Source organism: Coregonus lavaretus (genome assembly GCF_964263955.1).
Source record: "Coregonus lavaretus genome assembly, chromosome: 4".
Taxonomy (NCBI): domain Eukaryota; kingdom Metazoa; phylum Chordata; class Actinopteri; order Salmoniformes; family Salmonidae; genus Coregonus; species Coregonus lavaretus.
Genome location: NC_139991.1, coordinates 11,267,573 through 11,293,135, shown reverse-complemented (window position 1 = coordinate 11,293,135; position 25,563 = coordinate 11,267,573). Strand labels below are relative to the sequence as shown.

Below are 25,563 nucleotides of genomic sequence, written 5' to 3'. Positions count from 1 at the left end.
GTACAGATTGTTGTATGGGACAATATACAAACGTTTTTGAGAAAGACAATTTGAAAGATACCATTTTGAATACATTTATATATTGGTTTCGTTTATTTTTGATAAGAGATGAAAATGCAATGCATTAAAGGTTATTTGTTGATGTCAAAATCTGGCTGAAACAATTGGGGGTCCCCGCTGAAAAAGTTTGAATACCAGTGCTCTCGGGGTTGAGTGGACCTAAGCCATGGCAGGAAAATGCACCACACACCATAACAGAGCCACCAGAACTCTCATTTACGCAAGAGTTTCTATTATTTTGGCAGTTACCTGTAGCTATCTACCAGTGGCTTTTGAAAATATATTGACGCAACAAAACATGCCAAGCAGTAAGCCACAAGTTAGTAAAGGTATAATAAAATATGTAGCTAGAATAGGGTAGTGACGTTCTTGTGTCATTGACAACATGGTGGGATTTAAAGGGGCAATCTGCAGTTCAGACAAAGCTGAGGGATAGGGCTGGAGAAATGTAACCACTCTCAAATTCATATAGAGCTATAGATGTAAGAACCGACCATCCATGAGATCATAATTATAGTTTAAGGGCCAGATTCAATCCGATCGCGTTTTGTCCACTATATGCATATTTTAAAGGCAATATTCCAGCGATCGCAGAGACCACATTAACGGTAAACACAGCATTTGTCGGCTCAATCGAAAATTACCGCTGTAACACAGATCTTCCACAGTCCGGATTGAATCTAGGCCTTAATCATGTTGAGTCTATACAGTGTTTGTTTACAATTATATTGTTTACAAACAAAGAAGTAAAACACGCTTATATTTTGGGGTCTGATGGGGTACGACAGTTGAACTAAACTCATGAGGTATTTCTAAGTTATAGTAAATAAATAAATAAATAATTTGGTATATATCAATATATCAATTTCAAAGTCTAAAAATGGCACGGCAAACAAACCAGTAGGATGAGATATACACTGCAAGACCAACCAAATGTAGACTAAACCTTTATTTCCATAATGTAATAATTCATGAGTAAAGGAAACAAGAGCAAATGTCAAATTGCAAACATAATTTGATGCCAAAAAAGTTTTGTACATTCAAACCAGATAACCCATTAAACTGCTTTAGCACATAGCCTTGCCATTCCATTGCAACAGAATCAGAACAACCTTCCTAACTTCGCTAGAGCGCCTTCGAACATCCTTGTGCACATTGATCTCAAAGGACTGTAAAAGTGAAATAAATGTTATGCTCTCTTTAGCTTAGGAAGGTACATTTACTTATGAACTAACAAATAAGTAGAATGGCTAAACATTGGAAGTGTTAGGAGTTATACAGACGTCTGGCTAAACATGACACAATCATGTTCAAAATATGTCTATGCGAATGGGACAAGTATGGGGGAAAACAGAGAAGAAAACCTAACATATAAAATGAAAGTGCTAGGTAGACAGGAATTTATTAAATCAAGAGGGGATAGAGCAATCAATCAAACATAAGTGCCCAGAATTGGGATCACTGAAAATCAATGAAGTCTATTAAATTAAAACAATAAGTATTTTACATATGACACTCATGGAGTATGGCCTAAGCATAAATGAAATGAACTAACAATTGTTTTTGTGAATCAAACCACAACAGAGGATCTTTCCTTGGAAAAATATATGCACATCTTTGAAGATTAAGCAAATACAAATATCAAATGAAAACCCCATGTTAAAATTAGACCTTTGGGGGGACGGCAACATTCAATGCCTCATGTCAATGGATCTTTACAAGTCTCCTCTAAATGTGTGTGTGTGTGTGTGTGTATATATAAATATATATGGTAGTGGTAGGACATTACATTTTATTTGTATGATAATCATACCAACATTTACACATTTTCTGAATATAATTTGGTCGTGCACACAATTTTGTTTATTAATCCAGCAGGGATTTTCACAGCCTATAACGGTTCGCAATAAAGCCTGTGAATTCAGAATGGGTTAAGGGAAAGGATGATATCAGTCATATGTTTATTTCTTCACTGCTTTCAATAATTCGATATTAACATGTAATTATTTGATATTGGTTTACCATGATATATTCTTCCACCACAGTTACTAAGCCACTGACCAGTGATATTGAAACATTCAGAGAGGCATTTTTGTTTGGAGACGTGCAAAATCACATGGCATTATCCAGAGTAGAGTGGAATGGTGGCAAATGAACCTTAACATTTGAGAGGTTGTTAGGCATTGGCTGTGTGGCTATGAGGGGATTTGCACATCTCCTAAGTAATCGCGGTTTGTTATATTGTGATAAGTCCTCTTTCTGCTCTGAACCACTGCATACCTAAATCTCGTCTTCATAATTTATAATCTTTTGAATATATAGAACTATATTTATACAGATATATATATATATAACACAGATAGGCTCAAGACAGTACTGGTCAATACACATATACAGAGAAGACTTGCTTGGGAGCGCTCAACAATGTCGCACAACAACTGCTTTCACAAAGATCTAAAGCTTCTGCAGGATCAATTCCTTTCATTACCCCCACATAGCACTTTTTATTACCCCCACATAGCACTGCATCAACATCAATTGTACATAACCCATTCTGAGTAAAGTGGAATGTAAAATTGAGAAGCCAACCAGCCATCACAGCACTTATCAGTAGGTAAACCAATTTGTCCCAATCCCAGATGTGGACTGGGAACAAAGCTATACATTGTTTCATAATACAGATGGTAATGTATACAGATGTATAAATGTTTGACACCTCAGATTTGAACATCTGCTTATGGTTGGAAAAAAAACTGCTGGATTTTATTTAGTGTGAGTGACAGTTGAGAGCTCGCAGGCCTGAGTGCATATTTACAAACTGTGCAGGGTGCTGTTGATGTGAATGGGCAATGTTCTGGCCGCCACAGTGGCTCTATGTGTGGCTCCACTGTTACAGCTCTTCTGTCATCTGCAGCAGAGAGTTGATTGCGGCATCCTTGTTACCTTGCTGGGCCTCAATTACAGTGCGGATCACTTCCCTGTCCAGATTGGGGAACATGTCCTGCAGTGCCTTAAGATCCTCCTCGCTACAGGGAGCCTCCTGTGGGGCGACAGTGGGTGCTGCAGGCATACCCATGGGCACCATTCCCTGGTTGTATACAGTGGGCACTCCTGAGAAGAGCAAACCAGAGAGAAATGGGTAAGCAACAATCTATTAAATGTATCATTTAAACAGGTCAACAGTTCTTAAGGGCAACACACACACTAATAAACATCAGCCGTGCGCAGTAAGTAGATCACCTGCTGGGTGCTGATGAGCAGTGGCAATTCAACATGTAGAATAGTTGGGAAAATGAACAGAAAATGACAATGTTCTGTGGTCAGTCAGAGGCGTGGTCTGTTTCGTCCTTTAGTTTAATTTACATAAGACACGCTATGCCCACTTCCATTTGTCTCTACCAATTTGGCTTGGAAAGTAGACAAGCAATCTAAATAGAATCGGGCCTTAGATGGCTGCAGTGTCTCTGTCCAAGATTGCTAACTGTTGAAGACTGACTTGAGCCCGTTTTAATCTGTTTATAATTGTATAATTAGCCTAGCAGTAGTAATTATTATATTATTGGTTAGATGGAAAGATCTATGTGCATTGTATTTGGGCAGAAGGAAAGGGGGCCTGTCTCTGAGGGCAAAAATGACTCCATAAGGGTGGAATAGGGCTGATAGAGTTAGAGCTGATAGATCATAATTACTGTTCTATAACACTGTCTTATATCTTTACTGTTTTAGATCTATACTTATATACTCTGAATATGAATATACCGTTTTTATATATCCTTAGAGATTGAAATTAGTGTTAAATTTAGGCTCTTTGTGTATGAGAAGTGTAATTATCTAGTGGATTGCAGTAGCCTGTAGAAATGTGTACCCTCCATAACTCAAGGGCTGACTGATAAGAAGACCTGTGAAAGGCACAGAGGAGTGCGAAGGTTCCGGACTCAAGCTGGGACATGATAACACCAACATGAGGAACAGACTCAGTTCCTGCCCAGCAACAGAGACTGATTGTTCATCCTAGACTTAGAAGGGGGGGCTAGTCATGTTATTACCTGTATGTGTGCTTTTGCAGCTGCAACACCCAGTGTGATGAATAGATCTAGCACAAGTTTTCTTGGAGACCGTCTGGATTATTGTACCAGAAATTAAACCTAACACTATGTCTCAGTGGAGAGTATGGTTCTACTCACCTGCAATGGGTACGTATCCTACCCCCTGCTGATAGACTGTGGGCATGAGGACAACAGGTGGAGACATGTGCATACCTGCTGGCATGTTCTGAAAGCATGAGAGCCATTAGGAAGAGATAAGGGGCAAGTTGTAAAATGACATCAATCAATCACTTTCAAACTGTACTACAATGACAATGTACAATGTGAGCATGTGTGTTTTATGAACTCACAGCGTAAGACATGACCAGGTTGATCATGCCCTCTTTGTCGTCGCCTTGTCTGCCACTGAGGCTGTACCACTCATCAACCACACTGCCCTCTCTCAGGCCTTCCGGGATGGTGACGTGTGTCCATGCAATTCTGTCATCCATCGAGAATGCCCTCTGGAAAAGTGACCAGCACAAACACCTCAAATCAGTAACTTGTCTCTAAAATCATGGATGATCATCAAGAAGAAACACTCAAAGTAGATTGCTATCAATAACTCTAGACAGGCCTAGTTGTCGAGCCAATAACACGTTAGGATCTTCTCCTCACCCACCACCCTCTAATTCCTTCTTCCTCACCTCATCAAAGATCTCCAGGTAGAAGGAGTCTACTCCAGGTGGGACAGTGCACTGGATAACTTTGTTCCATCGTGGATTCTTGGCACCATTATGGGCTGTGGGTGTTTCATAAACAGCATACCCTAGTCGGACCCTGCAGTAAGGGTCCATGCGTGTCATACCATAGTTTTTAGCAAGCTTGGCCTGGAGAGAAGAGGGACATAACAGTGATTCACAGGAAAACATTCCCACTGCATTAATAACCTTGTGTTACACAATAAGTATTGATACTAGGGAAAGACCAAGCAGATTCACAGTTAAAAACACCCTACCTGTACTACAGTGATGCTAAGCCGTCCTACAGTGCCCAGGGATCCCCCATACTGCAACTGCTGCGCTGCTTGGGCATCCAACTGAACTTGTTGCTGCTGCTGAGTGGGAGTAATACGCAGGAAGTCTTGGGGCAACTCCCCAATGTATACCTAAAAAGACGAAAGGAGCGGAGGAATTGTGAGAGTGAGGACAGGCAAACTACACTAGAGGAAGAAAAGGGTCACACTATGCAGCGATTTCCCGGACACACCATTGATAGGGTGTTAGGTGACGCGACAAACAATGGACGCTATGCTAGAATTCTACAAAGAACAGGAGTAAACAAATCTATTTTCACTAAATGTCAATAATGTGGTCGTCAAAATACATTAATCATTTGAAAACATTAATGTGGCAGTTGTTACCCATCTCTAAAAATCCCAATACTGTATGTTATGATATTTACGTGATATGAGCCCAAATCTAAAGCAAGTGCCGTGCTAAGAACGTTAAATTCTGTGGGACAGACCTTTTTGTGAAACCCGCAAAATCAGTGTTCATATTTGCTCTTGGCGGAAGGTATTCCTCAACCTACCAGAGTAAGATCGATGTGACGTTGTATTGCTAAGAAATGTTGGGAAAGTCCTGAGGGTGTTTCATGGGCATCGGACATCCTTGGACTGAAATATAAGGTAAAACGATTTTCTTTCAGCTCTATCATTGAACCATTTCTTCAGAGATACAAAAAAAACATAGCAGGTTACAAAGTAGAGCTTCGTAGCCAGTGTTTCCAACTATTTTTCAGCGAGACCAACTATTGGCTCCTTGATTTGTCGGCAGATGACGTTTTGCCTTGCGGCACAGCTGCGGTCCCCAACGTAGCATTTGAACCCCGTCTCCCGGCGCACACCCCCTCCCCTTGTGCCTCTGTGTGCACTGTTGCTGTGACTTCTGTTGCACAGACAGCTTCTCCCACTCTTGTTTGCGGCAGAATGTATTGGGAAAAGTCGCTAAATGCTATCAAAACCATAGAAACCCACCGTGACTCCCCAAAAGGCAGCCTGAAAAGTAGCTGAATTTGTCGCTAGAATATTTTACCAATAAAACTCACTGGTGGGGTCTGAAAACTTGCTAAATATAGCGACAAAGTCACTAAGTTGGCAACATTGTATTGTAGCTACGATTTGATGTATGGGTTGTCAGGGATTGCTCCAAATTCTTGTTCCGCCACCGCCATTTACATGATGAGTGCTAGGTTGCTAGCTTTGTGGGAGTGCTTGACGCCATTCGCTGAGGCAACTGGGGTGAGAGGCAGCGCTGTGCAGCATTGACAGTATTATGCCACCAGTAATTTCTGTGATTCATGGTTTTTTCTTTCAAGTAAAAACTACAAGAATTCAGTGGCGACAGGCCTACAATCGGTAAAAACATAGCTAAATACCAGTGAATTGAAAATGTGTCCCATCTATCTTTCTGCAGCTGGCTAGCAGGCAGTGCACTCTGTCTCTTCTGAGCCTAGGCTAATTATTTGCTGGAAATAGTGCAGTTTATCCTCCCTTCACCAGAGAAACTCATCAACACCAAAAAATAACATTACAAATGAAACCCAACTCAGACGTAGGCCTACCTTAGAAGTAAGCTATGTTATTACACTAGTAGCCTACTGTGTGACAGTTCAGACATAGTGAGAAGTGTGTGTCTGTGTTAGGCTATGTGTGATGTAGTGTGTGTGTGTTGGTGGGTGCTGTGTAAGGATTCTGAGAAATGTGTGTCTGTGTTAGGCACTGTGTGTGTGTGTGCTGGTGGGGGTGCTGTTTGAGTGTGTGTGGGATGTGTGGAGTGTGTATGCAGGTGGCACAGGGTTGGGCCTATTATTTGGCACTCCAGGCCTAATCAGTTGGGCTACTAAATACAACATAACTGTGATATATCCCGCCTAACAGTTGCTAATTGGTAAATACTAAATAGTAAGCCTGCTTTTTGTTATTATGTAATTAATCCCAATTATGTAAATGATTATGTAATTAATCCCAATTATATGTACTCTTAACACCCCTGGTGTGTGTGTGTGTGTACACGCACATGGGCTGCACCTTACTCCTCAGTGTAAACTCCCAGTTCTGCATAAAACATCAATATATATGTTAACAATGTCCACCTTAGTTTAAATGTATAGGTTTAACATGCTGTATTTTGTGTTTATTCCGTACAGACCAATTAGCATATTAAGTATCACATTTTTATAAATCGTACAAAAAGTTATTCTAATTTCATAAATTGTTTAAAATTGTTACAAACTCTGTTTTGCATAAAACATTAAGATTTGTTAATAATATGACCATCCCTACTTTAAATTATTGGGCTTTCATTACTGTAATTGTGTGTTCCATACTGCCTAATTTGCATATTAAGTGCCTAATTTACATAATACAGCATTTTAATTTAATACATTTAATCAAGCAATAAGGCCCGAGGAGGTGTGGTATATGGCCAATATTCCACAGCTAAGGGCTGTTCTTAGCCACGACAACACGGAGTGACTGGATACAGCCCTTAGCCGTGGTATATTGGCCATATACCACAAACCTCAGAGGTGCCTTATTGCTATTATAAACTGGTTACCAACATAATTAGAGCAGGCTGTCAACCAATCAGCATCCAGGGCTCGAACTACCCAGTAAATAATTTTATTTGAATCATCTCTGTGTTCTACATCAACCCTGAAAATGTCATAACAATATGACCACCCTATCTTTAGTTATTGGACAAAACGTGTCAGGTGATTTGGTCCCTTATATTGACTAGGGATTCAGATCCGTCAGCGACATTTTTCGATCACTTGAAAATAAGTCATATCCTCATGAAATAAAGTTCTGTGTTCATGAGAAGTTTCTCTATAACATGGAATGCAAAGTATTATGCCAGAACTAGTTTCATTTAGTCCCCAAAACCCTACTATTGAGAATGCTTTTCAGTCCAGGGTTAAATCAGTCTGGGAAACCGGTCCAACATCATCAGATCTAGTTTGGCCCTGCCTCTCCATCGCTTCCCTATAGAGGTGGTTCAGTAAAATGTTGCTTAATACCTCATGCCTAGGCTTCAGCTCAAATGGCTAACAGACGACACTGGTTTAGCTGTGTCCTGATAAACTCAAGCAAGTTTAAATCTGGGCGAGTAACGTTAGCTAATCCGGCCATACAGACGCTAGCTACAGCCATTTGCCTAAGGCTCCTGTGAATACAGTAGTTAGCTAGATAACTAGCTAGTTGACTTTAGATTTAACCAGTAGCGAGCTAATTTACATAGCTAGTTAGCCTAATGTTAACTCTGCCATTGGTTATTGTTCCTGGCAAGCTCTATCTAAGGAGCGCAAACTAGCTACCGTTTGCTAGATGGCTATATCCAGAGAGACTTGTCAAACTTTAGGCTTCTAAATTAGCTGGCTAACGTAAAAACTACCCACCCAGCAAGCTAGCTTGTTGAAGCTAATGTAGCTAGCTGGAAGTTTGTTAGCTACTGTAGCTAGCTAACATTTGTTAAATCAACAAACATTACGGTGCTGTTTCATTAAAACGTTGCAGCTAGCTAGCTACAGCTAATCTGGCCAATTTTGGTTAATTTGAAAACGAGTGATAATTGAAGCTAATGTTAGCTAAAATGGTGTTGATCCGTGTTCGTTAGCTAGCTACTATAGCTTGTTAGCTAACGTTAGTCGTTATATTTACCTGTCCTCGTTGGGTGCTAATGGTAGTACTCATTCCGTTTTAAAGTGTGTCCGTTTCACAAATAACGAAAGCCTACTGTAACGGTATACAGTTAGAAAATGACTAGCAAAAAAAGTAAACAACTCAAGCTCCCCAGCTATCCAATCGTGTCACGCCAAGAATCCTGTCAGGGCTGGTTTGATGATCAGCTGACTTGACTTCGTTCCGCTTCTGATGGGTGCGTTTCAGGACATCAGTAAGCGTGCAGTCGCAATTTCAGTGTGCTTTGGGCGAGAGAAACATATAGTGCGTCTCAAACGTCCATAATAGTCAATAGCTTCTCTCCTTCATGTTCACAAAAACAGAACAGCCAGAATTTGCTTTAATCTGTCATATATGAGCATAGAGGAAAAACAGCCATTATGTTCATCCTATTAGATTGAAGTGAGTTGTGAGTATAACATATTGTTCACACTGCAGGCCTTAATGCTCAAATCAGTTTCGTTTTTCAAATCCGTTTTGGAATACTGTCCAAACAGCAAGTTACAAGTGACCAAAATCGGATTTCAGACAGCAGTCATTAGTTGACATGGCCAAACTAGTTCTCATAGTAACAAGTGGTGTGCGTGCAGTGCCAGTGGTGTAGCAGTGTAGTAGGCAGATTGGCGGTGGTGCTCTTGCTTCTTCCTATCACTCAGAAGTTATGTAGCAAGCTAATGTGACAACAATGCCTGCCATGTACGTTTCACATTTGCTTTGAATGTTCAAAATCATAGCGTAAGAACACTTTTAAAGCCTCTAAGGATAAGATGATCCAACATTCAAAACAAGCCCTTTTTGGCCACAGCAGTCAACTAGCTAGCTAGCTAGCTGTTTAGCTTTCTAGCACATTCACTAATTTGTTTGTAAACAATTAACAAGCTAGTTAGCTACTACATGTTCTTGTCAAACTGTCAACAAAGCAGCTAGCAAGCAACAAGACATGCCAAATAACAGTCTAAAAACCACTTGAGGGCAAATAAATAAGATTTTACCATTCAGACACAAGTCACATGGCCAGGAACCAGATTTGTATCTGACTTCAAACCACCTTCATAGGTGGTTTGAAGTCAGATACAAACCTGGTTCCTGTGGTTTGATATATCTGATTCCATGCGTTTTTTGGCTGTTCAGACTCAGTAGCGGTGCAGGGGTAGAATCACTGGGGAAGCCAAGCCAAGAAAAAAAAAGCCATATTACAACCTATGTTTTATGATAATTGCGTTGTTTGATCTATAACCTGTTAGTTCATATGCCTTGCCACCGTGACATACAGAGTCCACAAAGCATATTGGATGTAAACAACTGTTACATGACCTACAGCATGGTCAATGATATGAGGTTTTTATAGTGTTATGATGTCATGTCATAGTATCGTGGGGAGGGGACCATGTTAGATTTAGTAGATAATTGGCTTGGTGCCACAGAGTCTACATTCTGTTATGTCAAAGGAGATTACTGATGTTTAGGATAGCATGATTGATGGACAGGATATACTGACTTGGGGTAAAGAGTAATAACATCAAAGAATGGGAGTGCTCATTGATGATGGCCAGATGTGGTTGAAGAAATGTGTAACCAAGAGTATGAAAGATGTGAGATTTGTGTGTGTGGGCAGCTCAACTGACAATGGGGCAAGGCTATGTCCGTTTGTTAGATGAACCCACGGGCTCGTGATCAAATAAATACTTGGTAAAATCTCCACAGAATGTCTAAGTAAATTCTTGCATCTTGAACTTCTCAATACCAGAAACTCATCATAACAGTCAATCAAGTTAATGTTTTCAAAATGTTCAGACTACTAAACAACTACTGATTTAGAACACTGGAGAGTTACTGCAAGTTGCAAAGAAAACATGAGCTGCCTCCACTATTCCAGCACCATTTCAATTTCAACATTTCAATATCATTAAATCACCTACAGTATGCTTAGTCTAATACAGTGACAACTAATATATTCCAAAACCAAATTAGTCCAATCAACGTAAGCTAAATATCATGTGGCTGTCCGTGTGTGAGTATGTGTGTGTGTGTGCGTGTGTGTGTGTGTGTGTAAGTAGAAAAAACATGTTGACTCACCCTACTTGTAGAGAAACGCCAATGCCATTTTCCTCTCTTTCATGTTGCCAAAATGGCCTATGACTCTGTCATACAGTACATGCTTTTAGTTTTTGTTGTCCTAGGCTACCTGGCTAAAATGCTTGCTCGCTAGCCTAACTTCCTTTCATGGGCAACGATTAGCCAGCTAGTTAACATTAGCCTACTACAACTAGCTACACTGAACAAAAATATAAACGCAACATGTAAAGTGTTGGTCCCATGTTTCATGAGCTGAAATATCTCAGCAATTGTTCATACGCACAAAAAGCTTAAGTCTCTCAAATGTTGTGCACCAATTTGTTTACATCCCTGTTAGTGAGCATTTCACCTTAGGCAAGATTATCCATACACCTGACAGGTGTGGCATATCAAGAATCTGATTAAACAGCATGACCATTACACAGGTGCACCTTGTGCTGGGGACAATAAAAGGCCACTCTCTTCCACCTGCCCCTTAACACAGGCTTAGGAGATCTTTGTTCTATGAGATAATATCAGTCAGTTAACATGACCTTAATGAATCATAAAGCCTTTACCCACTGGGTACAGACGTCAGTTCAACGTCTGGTTTTGATTTACATTTGGTTGAGTTGTCAATGTGGGTTGGAACCGGTTCAGGGAACAGAAACGAAAACCTGAAAATAATGAAAATTTTCAAGGAACAGAAACGGTACCTGGAACGAAAGTGATCCATAGTGTTCCAGAACATAATCGTTATTATAAAAGCATGGGAACCGGTTAATAACGTTATTTTACATTCCAGGCATTTTTTTCTAGTCCCACAACAAAATGCAACAAAGTGCACATGCAAAGCCCTCACTCTGTCACTCAGAAACTTATTCCAGTGTCTGCCTGCAAACTGAAAATCTTTGCCTGTGCATGTTTAGGCTACCTGCCCCTCCCCCCTCCAAAGCATAGGCTACTGTACTGAAGTTACAAGCTTGATTCAGAAGATAGGGAGAGAGATTTTTACTTAGCTAGAGAAGAATGGATTAACTTTTTCAGTGCTAGTGAAGGATACTATAGGCCTAGTTATCACATTTCACGTTGGATTTATTAACTACAAAAAGGTCAAGCTTGTTAGCTAGCTAGCTCAAAGGACATTCAAAGTTCCTCCATTGAAGCCGCTCCTCCTAGGTATAATTCTGTGGACCTAATTCATATAATGCACGTCATAACAAGATGCCCAGTGCTTCTAACCTCCTCCTCAACCTTTTCTCGCTCTCTCCCCACCCGCAAAATTTCAGTCGCATCTTGCTCCATAGGCTACACTTGTCTGTCCATCACGCATGTAAACAACTAACTTGCCTGCTCTATCCACACTGACTGGTGAAGTAATTTAATGAGCTAAATGTAAAAAACTGTTGATTTCACAGGTTTAAAAAGGAACAGAAAGGAACGATATAAACTGGTACTTTTTTGGGTACGAACCGGTTCAGAACTTTATTTTGCTGGTCGGAACAGTGGCACAAAACAAAAAAATGGTGGTTCTGTTCAGAACAAATTATTGGAAAATCATTTTGGTTCCAAACCCTGGTTGTCAACTAACCTGAATTCAATGTGAAATCAACAAACAATGCCACCATGTCATTGGATTTTGGTTAAAAGTTGGGTGAAAAAAAGACAAAATTCCCTTACGTTGATTACTTTTTTCAAATCCAATCAGTTTTCCACATTGATTCAACGTCATTACATTACATTTTTTGTTGTTGAAATGACGTGGAAATAACATTGATTCAACCAGTTTTTGCCCAGTTGGTATGTGCTTGTTTTGATTACATACAGTACATGCTTCAACATAAAAAAAAAAAAAGTGATGTTAGCTGATGAAGATTATCTCATAGTACAAAAATGTATTAGATCTTCTAAGCCTTCTAATACCGTATTTTCTGCGTTTATCCAGAAACCCTACAAAAAAAAACATTCATTTCCCCATAGGCTTTGGCCAACGAGCCATGGCGGAGTTAGTGCCTACAAAAAGATGCCATTACTATTGCTCTCTATAAGTGACATAAGCAGCCACTTGGGGGCCCCGACCAAAAACTCAGTCGGTGTCTCAACTTACTGTTCAGCAGTTTTCCTCTAGTTATGTCAGTCACTGTCAGTCACTCAATTGGCCCATGTCAGCCAACATTTTTTAGATTGCTAGGTAAGTTAGTCTAGCTAGCTACCTAAACCCTGCAGTAATCATGGCCGAATTACCAACCAGGCATGCAGGGTACATACCCAGGCTAGGGCCGGCCCTGTGTGTGTATGTGTCTGTGTGTGTGAGAGAGAGAGAGAGAGAGAGAGAGAGAGAGAGAGAGAGAGAGAGAATTCCAGTGTGCCCACAATTATTTTCCTCTGCATTTTAAGAGAACCTTCAACTCAAGTTTGAGTTTAAGACAGGACCCACTGGGCACAGACGTCAGTTCAACGTTTAGTTTTAATTTACATTTGGTTTAGTTGTCAACTATTGTGAATTCAATGTGAAATCAACAAAACATTAAGATTTAGGTTAAACGTTAGATGAAAAAAATACGAAATACTCTTACAGTACATTGATGACTTTTAGCAAATCCAATGAGTTTCCCCACATTGATTCAACGTTATGACATTACTTTTTTGGGTTGAAATAATGTGGAAACAATGTTGATTCAAACAGTTTTTGCCCAGTGGGGACTATATTTTGAATCTGCCCCGGAAAAGGAGAAGAGAATGAGGCATGCTTAGCCGTCTCTGGCCTGGTGGATCAGTATGCCACAGAGAGGCCCAGAATAAAAGCCAGTCAGCTTGTCTTCTCCACCGAGGGCAGAGAGGGGAATATAATGAAGGAGCTGAGTCACTCATAACACCAGCGATGACAGGTCACCAGCCAGTAATCACAGCCACACTCAGGAGGAGCATCGGGGGGTGGAAGTTATCACTTATTTGAAGGCTCGATCATTCCTCTGTGGGCACCTGTTGTCTCGCTACACACCTCCACACTCTTCTTGAGCCCTTGTATACTCTAGTGAGTAATAAGAGTGAATAGTAAGCAACATTAATAAAGGGCCTGTATTCAGCTCTTCCCTCCATGGGCGGACTGTGTAAAAGCCAGAGTGATGCTGCTAACCGGGAGCATGAACCATAGAGCTGGCAGAGACAGGGCCCTAGAGGTTGAGATCAGACACTGAGAGGTTTTACTAAGCCACTCAGCAGTCAGAACACATTGTATAAGACTGAGCCTGGACAGTTACTTTGAAGCCAGGAACCTGCATTGTCCCTTTATTGAACTAACTCTCTTGCAATGATCCTATGCACACACACTGGACTATACCAACACACTCACACATACTTACACTGACACCCCAACACACACATACACTGAGTGTACAAAACATTTGGACCACCTTCCTAATATTGAGTTGGACCTCCTTTTGCCCTAAGAACAGCCTTAATAAATCGGGGCATGGACATCCACAGGGATGCTGGCCGATGTTGACTCCAATGCACAGTTGTGTCAAGTTGGCTGGATGTCCTTTGGGTGGTGGACCATTCTTGATACACACAGGAAACTGTTGAGTGTGAAAAACCCAGCAGCGTTGCAGTTCTTAACACACTCAAACCGGTGCGCCTGGCACCTACTACCATACCCCGTTCAAAGGCACCTGAATATTTTGTCTTTTCCATTCACCCTCTGAATGACACAGTTACACAGTCCATGTCTCAATTGTCTCAAGGCTTAAACAATCATTCTTAAAACCTGTCTCCTCCCCTTCATCTATACTGATTGAAGTGGATTTAACAGGTGAAATCAATAAGGGATCATAGCTTTCACCTGGATTCACCTGGTCAATCTATGTCATGGAAAGAGCAGGTGTTCCTAATGTTTTGTACTCAGTGTATATACAGACACACACACACACACACACACACTACATATGCCCACACACACATAACATGCGCACACATGCATACTGACACCACACACACTCACACACACACACACACACACACACTTTCACACTCACCACATAAGCTGCTGCTACTTCTCCACATACACTGCTGCTACAGCTCAGTCTATTATCTATCCTGTTGCCTAGTCAATTTACCCCTACAGCTACCTCAAATATCTCGTACCCCTGCACATCGACTCGGTACTGGTACTCCCTGTATATAGCCATGTTATTTTGACTTGTTATTGTTATTTGTTATTCACTGTGTATTTATTCCTCATGTCACTATTTCGACTTTATATTTCTGCATTGTTGGAAAAGGACCTGTTAGTAAGCATTTCACTGTTAGTCTACACCTGTGGTTTACGAAGCATGTGACAAATACAATTTTATTTGATGTTGTAGTGTAATGTTGAGTGATTAGTGCAGCCAGGTCAGCCGGTCAGTATTTGACGTCCATCCATATCTGAGGATGTCGGGAGATGACGTGGAAACCGGACACTTCTTTTCATGTGGAACCCGGCCACTAGAGGGAAACAGTCAGCGCTGGTACCTTCAAGTAGGTTTGGGTTTTGCCAGGGCATTGTAGACAGGGATGGTGGATAGGCATACGCATCTGCCTCTTGTGCAAATGATTGCATGTTTGAATCCAGCAATAGAAAGTTGTTTTTTAGATTTTTGTTTTAAGCCTATCCCAAACCTTAACCCTTACCTTAAAAAGTTAATGACTAAACTTAACCTTAAACACTTAGAAATTTGACGTTTGGAACAACTTCGAAATTTGACATTTGAGAAACATGGATGAAAGTCTAATTCTGACGTGAGACTGTGAGAGCTTGTTGGATTAGTGATGCAGATGAGGCAGGAGATCCCTCAAAGAGAGGAGAAGTGGAATTAAATACATATCTACTGAGGCTGAGATTATTCATTGAAAGTGCTGACAGGCTGTGCTCTGGGTGTGTGTGTGTTTGTGTGTGTGTGTGATGCCGGTAGCCTGTAGTTAATTTATTTATCTTTCCACCAGGGCTCAGCAAAGAGTTGCCCTGGATGTTTTCCCTTTAGTAACGGATAGAGAAGTCATTTGATAGTCCCAGAACTGATTTGGGAGTGATCATCATCATCACCTATATAAGTTGCAACATTGACTGAGCTTGTAAAATGGAGTTGAATATTTTCTGCTTAGTAAGCCCCAAATCATAATGTTATGGCACCAGTGGAGCCTGAGCCCCCTGCTCTTCTCAGTGTGTGATTGGGAGTGGGCCTGAGGAGTGTGACTCTCTGAGCGCTCTTTAACAGCTTACCCATTGCCCTTATAAGCTTTTCAATTAGGGGCGGTGTAGGGTTTAGCGGGCCACGACGCTGGTTCTAGCCTGCCCAGGAGCACTCATGTCACCATTTACTCAATTAGGATAGATTGCATGGCAGATTTGACTAACATCTAGACAGTTCAGAGAGGGCTGAAGATTCTGAGAAATTCTTATTTTTCCACCAATGGGAATTACCATGCAGTGATATTATATATAGAGCAGCACAGAGAAAGCTTAAGAAGAAAGATAATTAAAAGATGCATCCTTTTCATAACACAGGAGGAGGATATGTCTAAGGTGGAGTGGGTGAAGAAATGATTTTCATTGTTATTCAAAGATGTGTGGAGAAAGAGAAACAGAGACTATCATAACTAAAGAGTGCGTTGGACCTTTATCTGTAACACAGTACAATGAGCCATAGAAACAACTGTGCTTTGAACATATGTTGTGCTTATACTGTATAATAGGAACGTATAATTCAGTCTTTTGTGTATGTTGCACTATTTCACCAGACAAGGGTACATATTCTATCTTCTCAATGGCATCATCAAGTGTGTGTATGTGTGTGTGTGAAGGAGAGGAGAGGAAGTAACATGGACCCAGAATACACAGCAGGGGGTGTGGGTCGCAGAGGATTCTGGGCTAGGGAAAGGCTGCATGACCTCTGACCCTGCAGGGGACCTGACCTATCAGACCCCTAAGCCCACGATCAGTCCTACACAAAGAGAGCGGGAAAGGAGGAAGAGGGGGAAAGAGCAAAAGGTAGAACAAAAGAGGGCGAGTATGAGTCCCAGCAGAGCCAACACATACAGTGGCTTGCGGAAGTATTCACCCCCCTTGGCATTTTTCCTATTTTGTTGCCTTACAACCTGGAATTAAAATTGATTTTTTTGTGGTTTGTATCATTTGATTTAGACAACATGCCTACCACTTTGAAGATGCAAAATATTTGTATTGTGAAACAAACAAGAAGACAAAAAAACAGAAAACTTGAGCGTGCATAACTATTCAACCCCCAAAGTCAATACTTAGTAGAGCCACCTTTTGCAGCAATTAAAGCTGCAAGTCTCTTGGGGTATGTCTCTATAAGTTTGTCACATCTAGCCACTGGGATTTTTGCCCATTCTTCAAGGAAAAACTGCTCCAGCTCCTTCAAGTTGGATGGGTTCTGCTGGTGTACAGCAATCTTTAAGTTATACCACAGACTCTCAATTGGATTGAGGTCTGGGCTTTGACTAGGCCATTCCAAGACATTTAAATGTTTCCCCTTAAACCACTTGAGTGTTGCTTTAGCAGTATGCTTAGGGTCATTGTCCTGCTGGAAAGTGAACCTCCGACCCAGTCTCAAATCTCTGGAAGACTGAAACAGGTTTCCCTCAAGAACTTCCCTTTATTTAGTGCCATCCATCATTCCTTCAATTCTGAACGGTCTCCCAGTCCCTGCCGATGAAAAACATCCCCACAGCATGATGCTGCCACCACCATGCTTCACTGTGGGGATGGTGTACTCGGGGTGATGAGAGGTGTTGGGTTTGCGCCAGACATAGCATTTTCCTTTATGGTCAAAAAGCTCAATTTTAGTATCTGACCAGAGTACCTTCCTCCATATGTTTGTGAAGTCTCCCACATGCCTTTTGGCGAACACCAAACATGTTTGCTTATTTTTTTCTTTAAGCAATGGCTTTTTTCTGCCCACTCTTCCGTAAACCCCAGCTCTGTGGAGTGTACGGCTTAAAGTGGTCCTATGGACAGATACTCCAATCTCCGCTGTGGAGCTTTGCAGCTCCTTCAGGGTTATCTTTGGTCTCTTATTTGCCTTTCTGATTAATTCCCTCCTTGCCTGGTCCGTGAGTTTTGGTGGGCGGCCCTCTCTTGGCAGGTTTGTGTGGTGCCAAATTCTTTCCATTTTTTTATAATGGATTTAATGGTGCTCCGTGGGATGTTCAAAGATATTTTTGTATAACCCAACCCTGATCTGTACTTCTCCACAACTTTGTCACTGACCTGTTTGGAGAGCTCCTTGGTCTTCATGGTGCCGCTTGCTTGGTGGTGCCCCTTGCTTAGTGGTGTTGCAGACTCTGGGGCCTTTCAGAATAGGTGTGTATATACTGAGATCATGTGACAGATAATGTGACACTTAGATTGCACACAGGTTGACTTTATTTAACTAATTATGTGACTTCTGAAGTTAATTGGTTGCACCAGATCTTATTTAGGGGTTTCATAGCAAAGGCGGTGAATACATATTTCCGCACCACTTTTCCGTTATTAATTTTTTAGAATTTTCTGAAACAAGTTATTTTTTTCATTTCACTTCCAATTTTGACTCTTTTGTGTATGTCCGTTGTGACACTCTGGCTCCAGGACTTTTGTATTTGAGCCAGGGTGTATTGTGTTTTGTTGGGTTTTGGGTGATTTTCTATGGTTGCATTTCTGTCACGTTTATTTCTAGGTTTGGTCATTGACTCCCAATCGGAGGTAACGAGTGTCAGCTGTCGGCTCGTTATCTCTGATTGGGAGCCATATTTATACTGTGTGTTTTCTCTTGGGTGTTGTGGGTTTTTGTTCCAGGTTCAGTATTAGTCACTGTAGGACTTCACGATCGTATTTTGTTTTGTAGTTACGTGCTTTCTTTAATAAAGTCATCATGTTCACTCAACGCGCTGCGTATTGGTCCGCTTCCTCAGACGGTCGTGACAGAAAAACCCACCATAAAAGGACCAAGCAGCGTGTCAAGCGGCAACAGGAGTTATGGACGCCTATCAAGGATTCATGGACTTGGGAGGAGATTCTGGATGGAAAGGGTCCTTGGGCACAACCGGGAGAGTATCGCCGCCCTCGTGAAGAGCTGGAGGCAGCTAAAGCCGAGAGGAGGCGGTATGAGGAGGCAGCACGGAGTCGAGGCTGGAAGCCCGTGGGTACTACCCAAAAATTTATTGGGGGGGGGCTAAAAGGGAGTGTGGCGAAGTCAGGTAGGAGACCTGCGCCTACTCCCTGGACTGACCGTGGAGAGCGAGAGTACGGGCAGACACCGTGTTACGCAGTAGAGCGCATGGTGTCTCCTGTACGCAGGCATAGCCCGGTTTGACACATTCCAGCTCCACGTATCGGCCGGGTTAGAGTGAGCATTGAGCCAGATGTCATGAAGCCGGCCCAACGCATCCGGCTACCAGTGCGTCTGCTCGGGCCGGCGTACATGGCACCAGCCTTACGCATGGTGTTCCCGGTTCGCCCACATAGGCCGGTGCGGGTTATTCCACCTCCCCGTACTGGTCGGGCGACGGGGAGCATCAACCCGGGTAAGGTTGGGCAGGCTCAGTGCTCAAGGGGGCCAGTAAGCCTGCACGGTCCGGTATTTCCGGCGCCACCTCCCCGCTCCAGCCCAGTACCACCAGTGCCTACACCACGCACCAAGCCTCCTGTGTGTCCCCCGAGTCCTGTGCGTCCTGTTGCTGCTCTCCGCACTAGGCGTTATGTGAGTCCCCAGGGTCCAGCATGCCCTGTTCCGGCTCTCCGCACTAGGCGTTATGTGAGTCCCCAGGGTCCAGCATGCCCTGTTCCGGCTCTCCGCACTAGGCGTTATGTGAGTCCCCAGGGTCCAGCATGCCCTGTTCCGGCTCTCCGCACTAGGCCTTATGTGCGTCCCCAGGGTCCAGCATGCCCTGTTCCTTCTCCCCGCACTAGGCGTTATGTGAGTCCCCAGGGTCCAGCATGCCCTGTTCCGGCTCTCCGCACTAGGCGTTATGTGAGTCCCCAGGGTCCAGCATGCCCTGTTCCGGCTCTCCGCACTAGGCGTTATGTGCGTTCCCAGGGTCCAGCATGCCCTGTTGCTTCTCCCCGCACTAGCCCTGAGATGCGCGTCCTCAGCCCGGTACCTCCAGTTCCGGCACCACGCTTCAGGCCTACGGTGCGCCTCAGACGGCCAGAGTCTGCCGTCTGCCCAACGGGGCCTGAACTGCCCGTCTGCCCAAAGGCGCTTAAGCCGCCCGTCTGCCATGAGCCGTCGGAGCCGTCCGCCAGACCGGGGCCGCTAGAGCCTTCTGCCAGACAGGATCAGCCAGAGCCTTCCGCCAGACAGGATCAGCCAGAGCCTTCCGCCAGACAGGATCAGCCAGAGCCTTCAGCCAGCCATGAGCAGCCAGATCCGTCGGCCAGCCATGAGCAGCCAGATCCGTCGGCCAGCCATGAGCAGCCAGATCCGTCAGCCATCCATGAGCAGCCAGATCCGTCAGCCAGCCATGAGCAGCCAGATCCTTCAGCCAGCCATGAGCCGTCCAGCCAGGATCCGCCAGAGCCGTCCAGCCAGGATCCGCCAGAGCCAGCCAGCCAGGATCCGCCATTGAGTCCGGTGCTGTCCCTTAGCCCGGTGCTGCCCCTTATCCTGGTGCTGCCCCTTAGTCCGGTACTGCCCCTTAGTCCGGTGCTGCCCCTTAGTCCGGTGCTGCCCTTTAGTCCGGTGCCGCCCCTTAATCCAGTGGGGTTTAGTTGGGGGGTGGTCAGGTGGAGGAGGCTACGGAGGCGGGTAGTGACTAAGGTGGGGTGGGGACCACGACCAGGGCCAGAACCGCCACCGTGGACAGACGCCCACCCAGACCCTCCCCTAGACTGTATGCTGGTGCGCCCGGAGTTCGCACCTTTAGGGGGGGGTACTGTGACACTCTGGCTCCAGGACTTTTGTATTTGAGCCAGGGTGTATTGTGTTTTGTTGGGTTTTGGGTGATTTTCTATGGTTGCATTTCTGTCACGTTTATTTCTAGGTTTGGTCATTGACTCCCAATCGGAGGTAACGAGTGTCAGCTGTCGGCTCGTTATCTCTGATTGGGAGCCATATTTATACTGTGTGTTTTCTCTTGGGTGTTGTGGGTTTTTGTTCCAGGTTCAGTATTAGTCACTGTAGGACTTCACGATCGTATTTTGTTTTGTAGTTACGTGCTTTCTTTAATAAAGTCATCATGTTCACTCAACGCGCTGCGTATTGGTCCGCTTCCTCAGACGGTCGTGACATCCGTTACATTAAATCCAAATAAAAATCCATTTAAATTACAGGTTGTAATGCAACAAAATAGGAAAAATGCCAAGGGGGATGAATACTTTTGCAAGGCACTGTACTCAAAAAAGTCAGGAAGAAAGAGAGGCTGAGAAAGAGAGAAGGAACTCTCTGTCAACCCTGTCAAACGTTTAACCTTGCACACTCCGTTTACAATGTATCTATTACACTCAGCGTACAATGTATTGCTTGACCCTAAACAAGACCTCTTCCAAAAAGAATTGCTTTCATAAGATCTTTTCAGGTCTTGGAGAAAGGTACTTTTTGTAATTCTCTATGTTGGTTCTTGGAAATGGTCCTTGAGATGTACTGTGTGGTTAAAAAACCTGCTCTCTTTACAAATGAAAAAACCTAATTAAAAAATGTTTTGTTATCTTAGTCACGATGTTGCCCAATGGGAAGACTTTGTGTGGGTCTTGCAGCCATGGTTAAAGATGCAGTTTGTCATTTATTGGGATGACTCTGCAGGGTAGTCACTAGCTGGCACAGCCACAAAGTTATAAAATCTGATTTTAAACCTAACCCTTACCGTAACCCTAACCGTAACATCACTGCTAGCCGTATGCATAACGCTAACCTGAAATGAAAATACCAAAAATACAATTTTATGACTTTTGCAGCTGTCCCATCTAGTGGAAATCATTCAGCTTAGCCTCCAGGACAAGATTCATCCCAATAAACGTTAACCTGCGTTAAAGATGCTGTTTTGTTTATAGGAATGATTTGGTAGCTCATTCTTATGCAAGTCTTGCTCTATGCTGTATGACCCCCCTGGGAATGGCTCTGCATGGAACGAAAACACAGTGGGAATCTACTCAGAGTATCAAGATGTATAATCTTGAATCTTTATTCTATATCTCACACACGTGTTTGGCTTGCTTGGGAATTTCCACCATATTGCTTATACCTAAACACTCCTATCAGGTCTATACAAGTGACTAGAGACTGGTCTGGAGGGTCAGGGCTAGGGACGCTGGGCTAGAGGTTCAGGACTAGGGGGTCAGGGCTAGATGGTCAGGGCTAGGGGGTCAGGGCTAGATGGTCAGGGCTAGGGGGTCAGGGCTAGAGGTTCAGGACTAGGGGATCAGGGCTAGATGGTCAGGGCTAGGGGGTCAGGGCTAGAGGTTCAGGACTAGGGGGTCTGGGCTAGATGGTCAGGGCTAGGGGGTCTGGGCTAGAGGGTTAGGGCTAGGGGGTCTGGGCTAGATGGTCAGGGCTAGGGGATCAGGGCTAGATGGTCAGGGCTAGGGGGTCAGGGCTAGAGGTTCAGGACTAGGGGGTCTGGGCTAGATGGTCAGGGCTAGGGGGTCTGGGCTAGAGGGTTAGGGCTAGGGGGTCTGGGCTAGATGGTCAGGGCTAGGGGGTCAGGGCTAGATGGTCAGGACTAGGGGGTCAGGGCTAGAGCTTCAGGACTAGGGGGTCAGGGCTAGATGGTCAGGGCTAGGGGGTCAGGGCTAGATGGTCAGGGCTAGGGGGTCAGGGCTAGAGGTTCAGGACTAGGGGGTCTGGGCTAGATGGTCAGGGCTAGGGGGTCAGGGGTAGATGGTCAGGGCTAGGGGGTCAGGGCTAGATGGTCAGGGCTAGGGGGTCTGGGCTAGATGGTCAGGGCTAGGGGATCAGGGCTAGATGGTCAGGGCTAGGGGGTCAGGGCTAGAGGTTCAGGACTAGGGGGTCTGGGCTAGATGGTCAGGGCTAGGGGGTCTGGGCTAGAGGGTTAGGGCTAGGGGGTCTGGGCTAGATGGTCAGGGCTAGGGGATCAGGGCTAGATGGTCAGGGCTAGGGGGTCAGGGCTAGAGGTTCAGGGCTAGGGGGTCTGGGCTAGAGGTTCAGGACTAGGGGGTCTGGGCTAGATGGTCAGGGCTAGGGGGTCAGGGGTAGGGGATTTGGACTAGGGACTCTGGGCTAGGGACTCTGGGCCAGAAGGTCAGGGCTAGGGACTCTGTGTTAGAGGGTCAGGGCTAAGTGCTAGGGTTGAATTTGGGATATGTTCATCTTACACACGTGTAAGGTTTAATTCTCAGTGTGTCCTTTCTCGCAGGTAGGTTGTTCAGGCCTAATTTGTCAAACTTAATAAGATCTGATGTGCCTCTGAAGGTCCATTATCTCTTAATAAGGTCTAGTTAAAGTAATTATGGTACTGCGGTCCTGAGCAGTCGACGGGCCTCATCCTTACACTGATGAAGGTGGGCAGTCCAAGGACGGGTCGAGGAAAAAAGACACGTGAACATGTATGAGTGAATAAACTTTTGGTAGGATCGTTATCTGATGCATTCTGTTGTACTCTGTTAAGTGAATTAAATGTGGGAGCACTGAGGTTTCAGATACTCATAATACTGTCTTTTGTTGATGGTGTTCTGTTGCATGCGTATTTGTCTCCCTCTGCTGGTGGTTTTCCATAAGCAGTTTCTTCCTATTGTGACCGTGACCTTGACCTCACCTGCCATGTGACCTCAGTAAACAGGAAGTTTGTTTCTCTAATGGAAGAGACAAAGATGGTGGATAAATAAAGATAGTTCACTCAGGCCGTTTACCATTGGGGGAAAAAAAATAATTTCCAGTCTACTTAAGGGGGTGGCTCTCCCATAGACACCAATGCGATAGCAGCTGGGTCTAGTTTACCTAGTTAATTGACTTCCATTGAAACAGAAAAAAATAGGGAGTGGGATGTCTCGCTTCCTGTTCTGTCTCTGGAAGAGGGTGGTTGTTTCTGCATACTTCACATTTGTAATCTCCATCAATGTGCAATGTGTCTTATGCCTTTGGTAGCATTGTTGGTATGTAACATATTCTTTAAAGGTGCAATATGCAGAATTTCGCTCTGCCATTTCCTGGTTGCTAAAATTCGAATAGTTGTAGAATAGTGTAGAAAATCATTGTACCATCTAAACCGCTATGAAATATCTTATATTGTATTTTCAGCTGTTTGAAGCAGGTGCACAAAACCGAAAGTAAAAGACGCAAAAACGAAACTTAAGAACGGGAAGCATAGAAATAGTGCACATAGAAGAGATCTACTGCTTCTTAGACTTGCTTTCAATGAGAATGACAGATCTATAACTCTAATTTCTATGTGAATTTGGTTGGGTTTCCCCAAAATGTACATGTTGCAGCTTTAACTACTTACCTGATATAGTGGATAGTTATTTTAGTGAACTTTGAATCAATATATAATGTGATAACTTTGTAAAAAGTGATGACATGGTGAAACATGCTAGCTATGGCTCTATTGGTGTATATGCTAATTCTGTATACTGCCTGTTGTTTTCTCATGCAAGACTATGCTAGCTTTGTATAATCATTCATCTGAGCTACCTAGGATGACGATGAAAAATCCAGTTGAATTGAAAACACATATCGATTTGCCTTTTTGCATTGTGGGATAATAAGGAGTACAGCGACACTTTCCATGCTTGGTTTTCCTATCTTTTTTAGTCTGGATCCACAGAGGTGCTTATGTGTTGACCTACGATCGTTACTAGGAGATGGGAGAACAGCCCTTATCATAATTATATTAAAGCTAAAGGAGAACAGAACAGACAGTGATTATGTAAGGCATGATGATGATGATGAGGAGGAGGAGGAGGAGGAGGAAGGTCAACCCTTAGAGATGCAAAGATACAGGCAGACGCTTATACACTACGCTGTTTTCTGAAAGTCAGCCTCTTCACTCTAGTTTCCCCTCTCTGAAACTCCAGGAATACTCTGAACACTTCCACAGTTGGGGGAAGCTGGGGAATCACAGAGTGTTTGTGTAATGGAGCGCAGCATCAGTCTCTGTAGTATTACACAACGTAGACAGAGTCGGGAGGTCTCACTTAAATGAGATAAATGATGAATCATTGGTCCTTTACATAATCTGACGGCTGTGGTTTCCATTTTTAAATACAGTTTGATTCAACTCATCTCCCTCTCATTTGGGTTTAAATAGACAGAGGGCTCCACTTATTTTTTCCTTCTGCAGTTCCTGAGTTAACTTACTGTGAAATGAGAGCGCCACCCTCATCTCAGTATCATTGAGTAGACTATCCCCACACTATCAGTGGTTGAAGATGCTATCATTTAAGAAGAAAAGGAAAAGCTGCACACTCTAGTAGCTCAAATACAATCAATTGCAGATGAAGGAACACACCATTGCAGGTTCACCATTGATTGCTATGGAATCCCCACTGTTACTTTAAAATATAAATATTAAGTACAGCAGATGGAACAAAGTAGCAGTGCATTTATTAATCAACTGGTAGGACAATATTGCCATGCCAGCGTATTATCCATGTATGGTAACAGATGGTCACTTAAGGGTCTATCTGAGTACCAAATGTGTACGCACAACTCAAGCAATTCCTCCAGCTGTCAATACATTCAAATG

At 43.4% G+C, this 25,563-nt stretch overlaps 1 protein-coding gene across 3 annotated transcripts; it reads right to left on the bottom strand.

The window, feature by feature from the left end:
* Positions 1–994: 994 nt before the first annotated feature.
* LOC311128192 (toll-interacting protein) lies at positions 995–8,982 on the bottom strand. 3 transcript variants are annotated; one of them, XM_084160204.1, is made up of 7 exons: positions 8,809–8,968; positions 5,679–5,763; positions 5,104–5,253; positions 4,793–4,975; positions 4,457–4,609; positions 4,245–4,332; positions 995–3,171 (listed from the first exon to the last, which is right to left on the bottom strand). In XM_084160204.1, the coding sequence occupies exons 2-7, from the start codon at positions 5,754–5,756 to the stop codon at positions 2,951–2,953; spliced, it is 873 nt and encodes a 290-aa protein (XP_084016330.1). In that variant the 5' UTR covers positions 5,757–5,763; positions 8,809–8,968; the 3' UTR covers positions 995–2,950. The 3 variants fall into 3 exon arrangements, with proteins under 3 accessions (XP_084016330.1, XP_084016331.1, XP_084016332.1); XM_084160205.1 differs by lacking the exon at positions 5,679–5,763 and having other exon boundaries at positions 8,809–8,982; XM_084160206.1 differs by lacking the exons at positions 5,104–5,253; positions 5,679–5,763.
* Between the last annotated feature and the right edge of the window lie 16,581 nt (positions 8,983–25,563).

Excerpts from the sequence above, each read along its gene's own strand:
- LOC311128192 (XM_084160204.1), bottom strand. The coding sequence starts at position 5,756 with ATGTCCGATGCCCATGAAACACCCTCAGGACTTTCCCAACATTTCTTA. Across the intron at positions 5,254-5,678 it reads GTCACATCGATCTTACTCTG|GTATACATTGGGGAGTTGCC; the intron begins GTAGGTTGAGGA and ends TCGTCTTTTTAG. Across the intron at positions 4,610-4,792 it reads ACCTGGAGATCTTTGATGAG|AGGGCATTCTCGATGGATGA; the intron begins GTGAGGAAGAAG and ends TCACTTTTCCAG.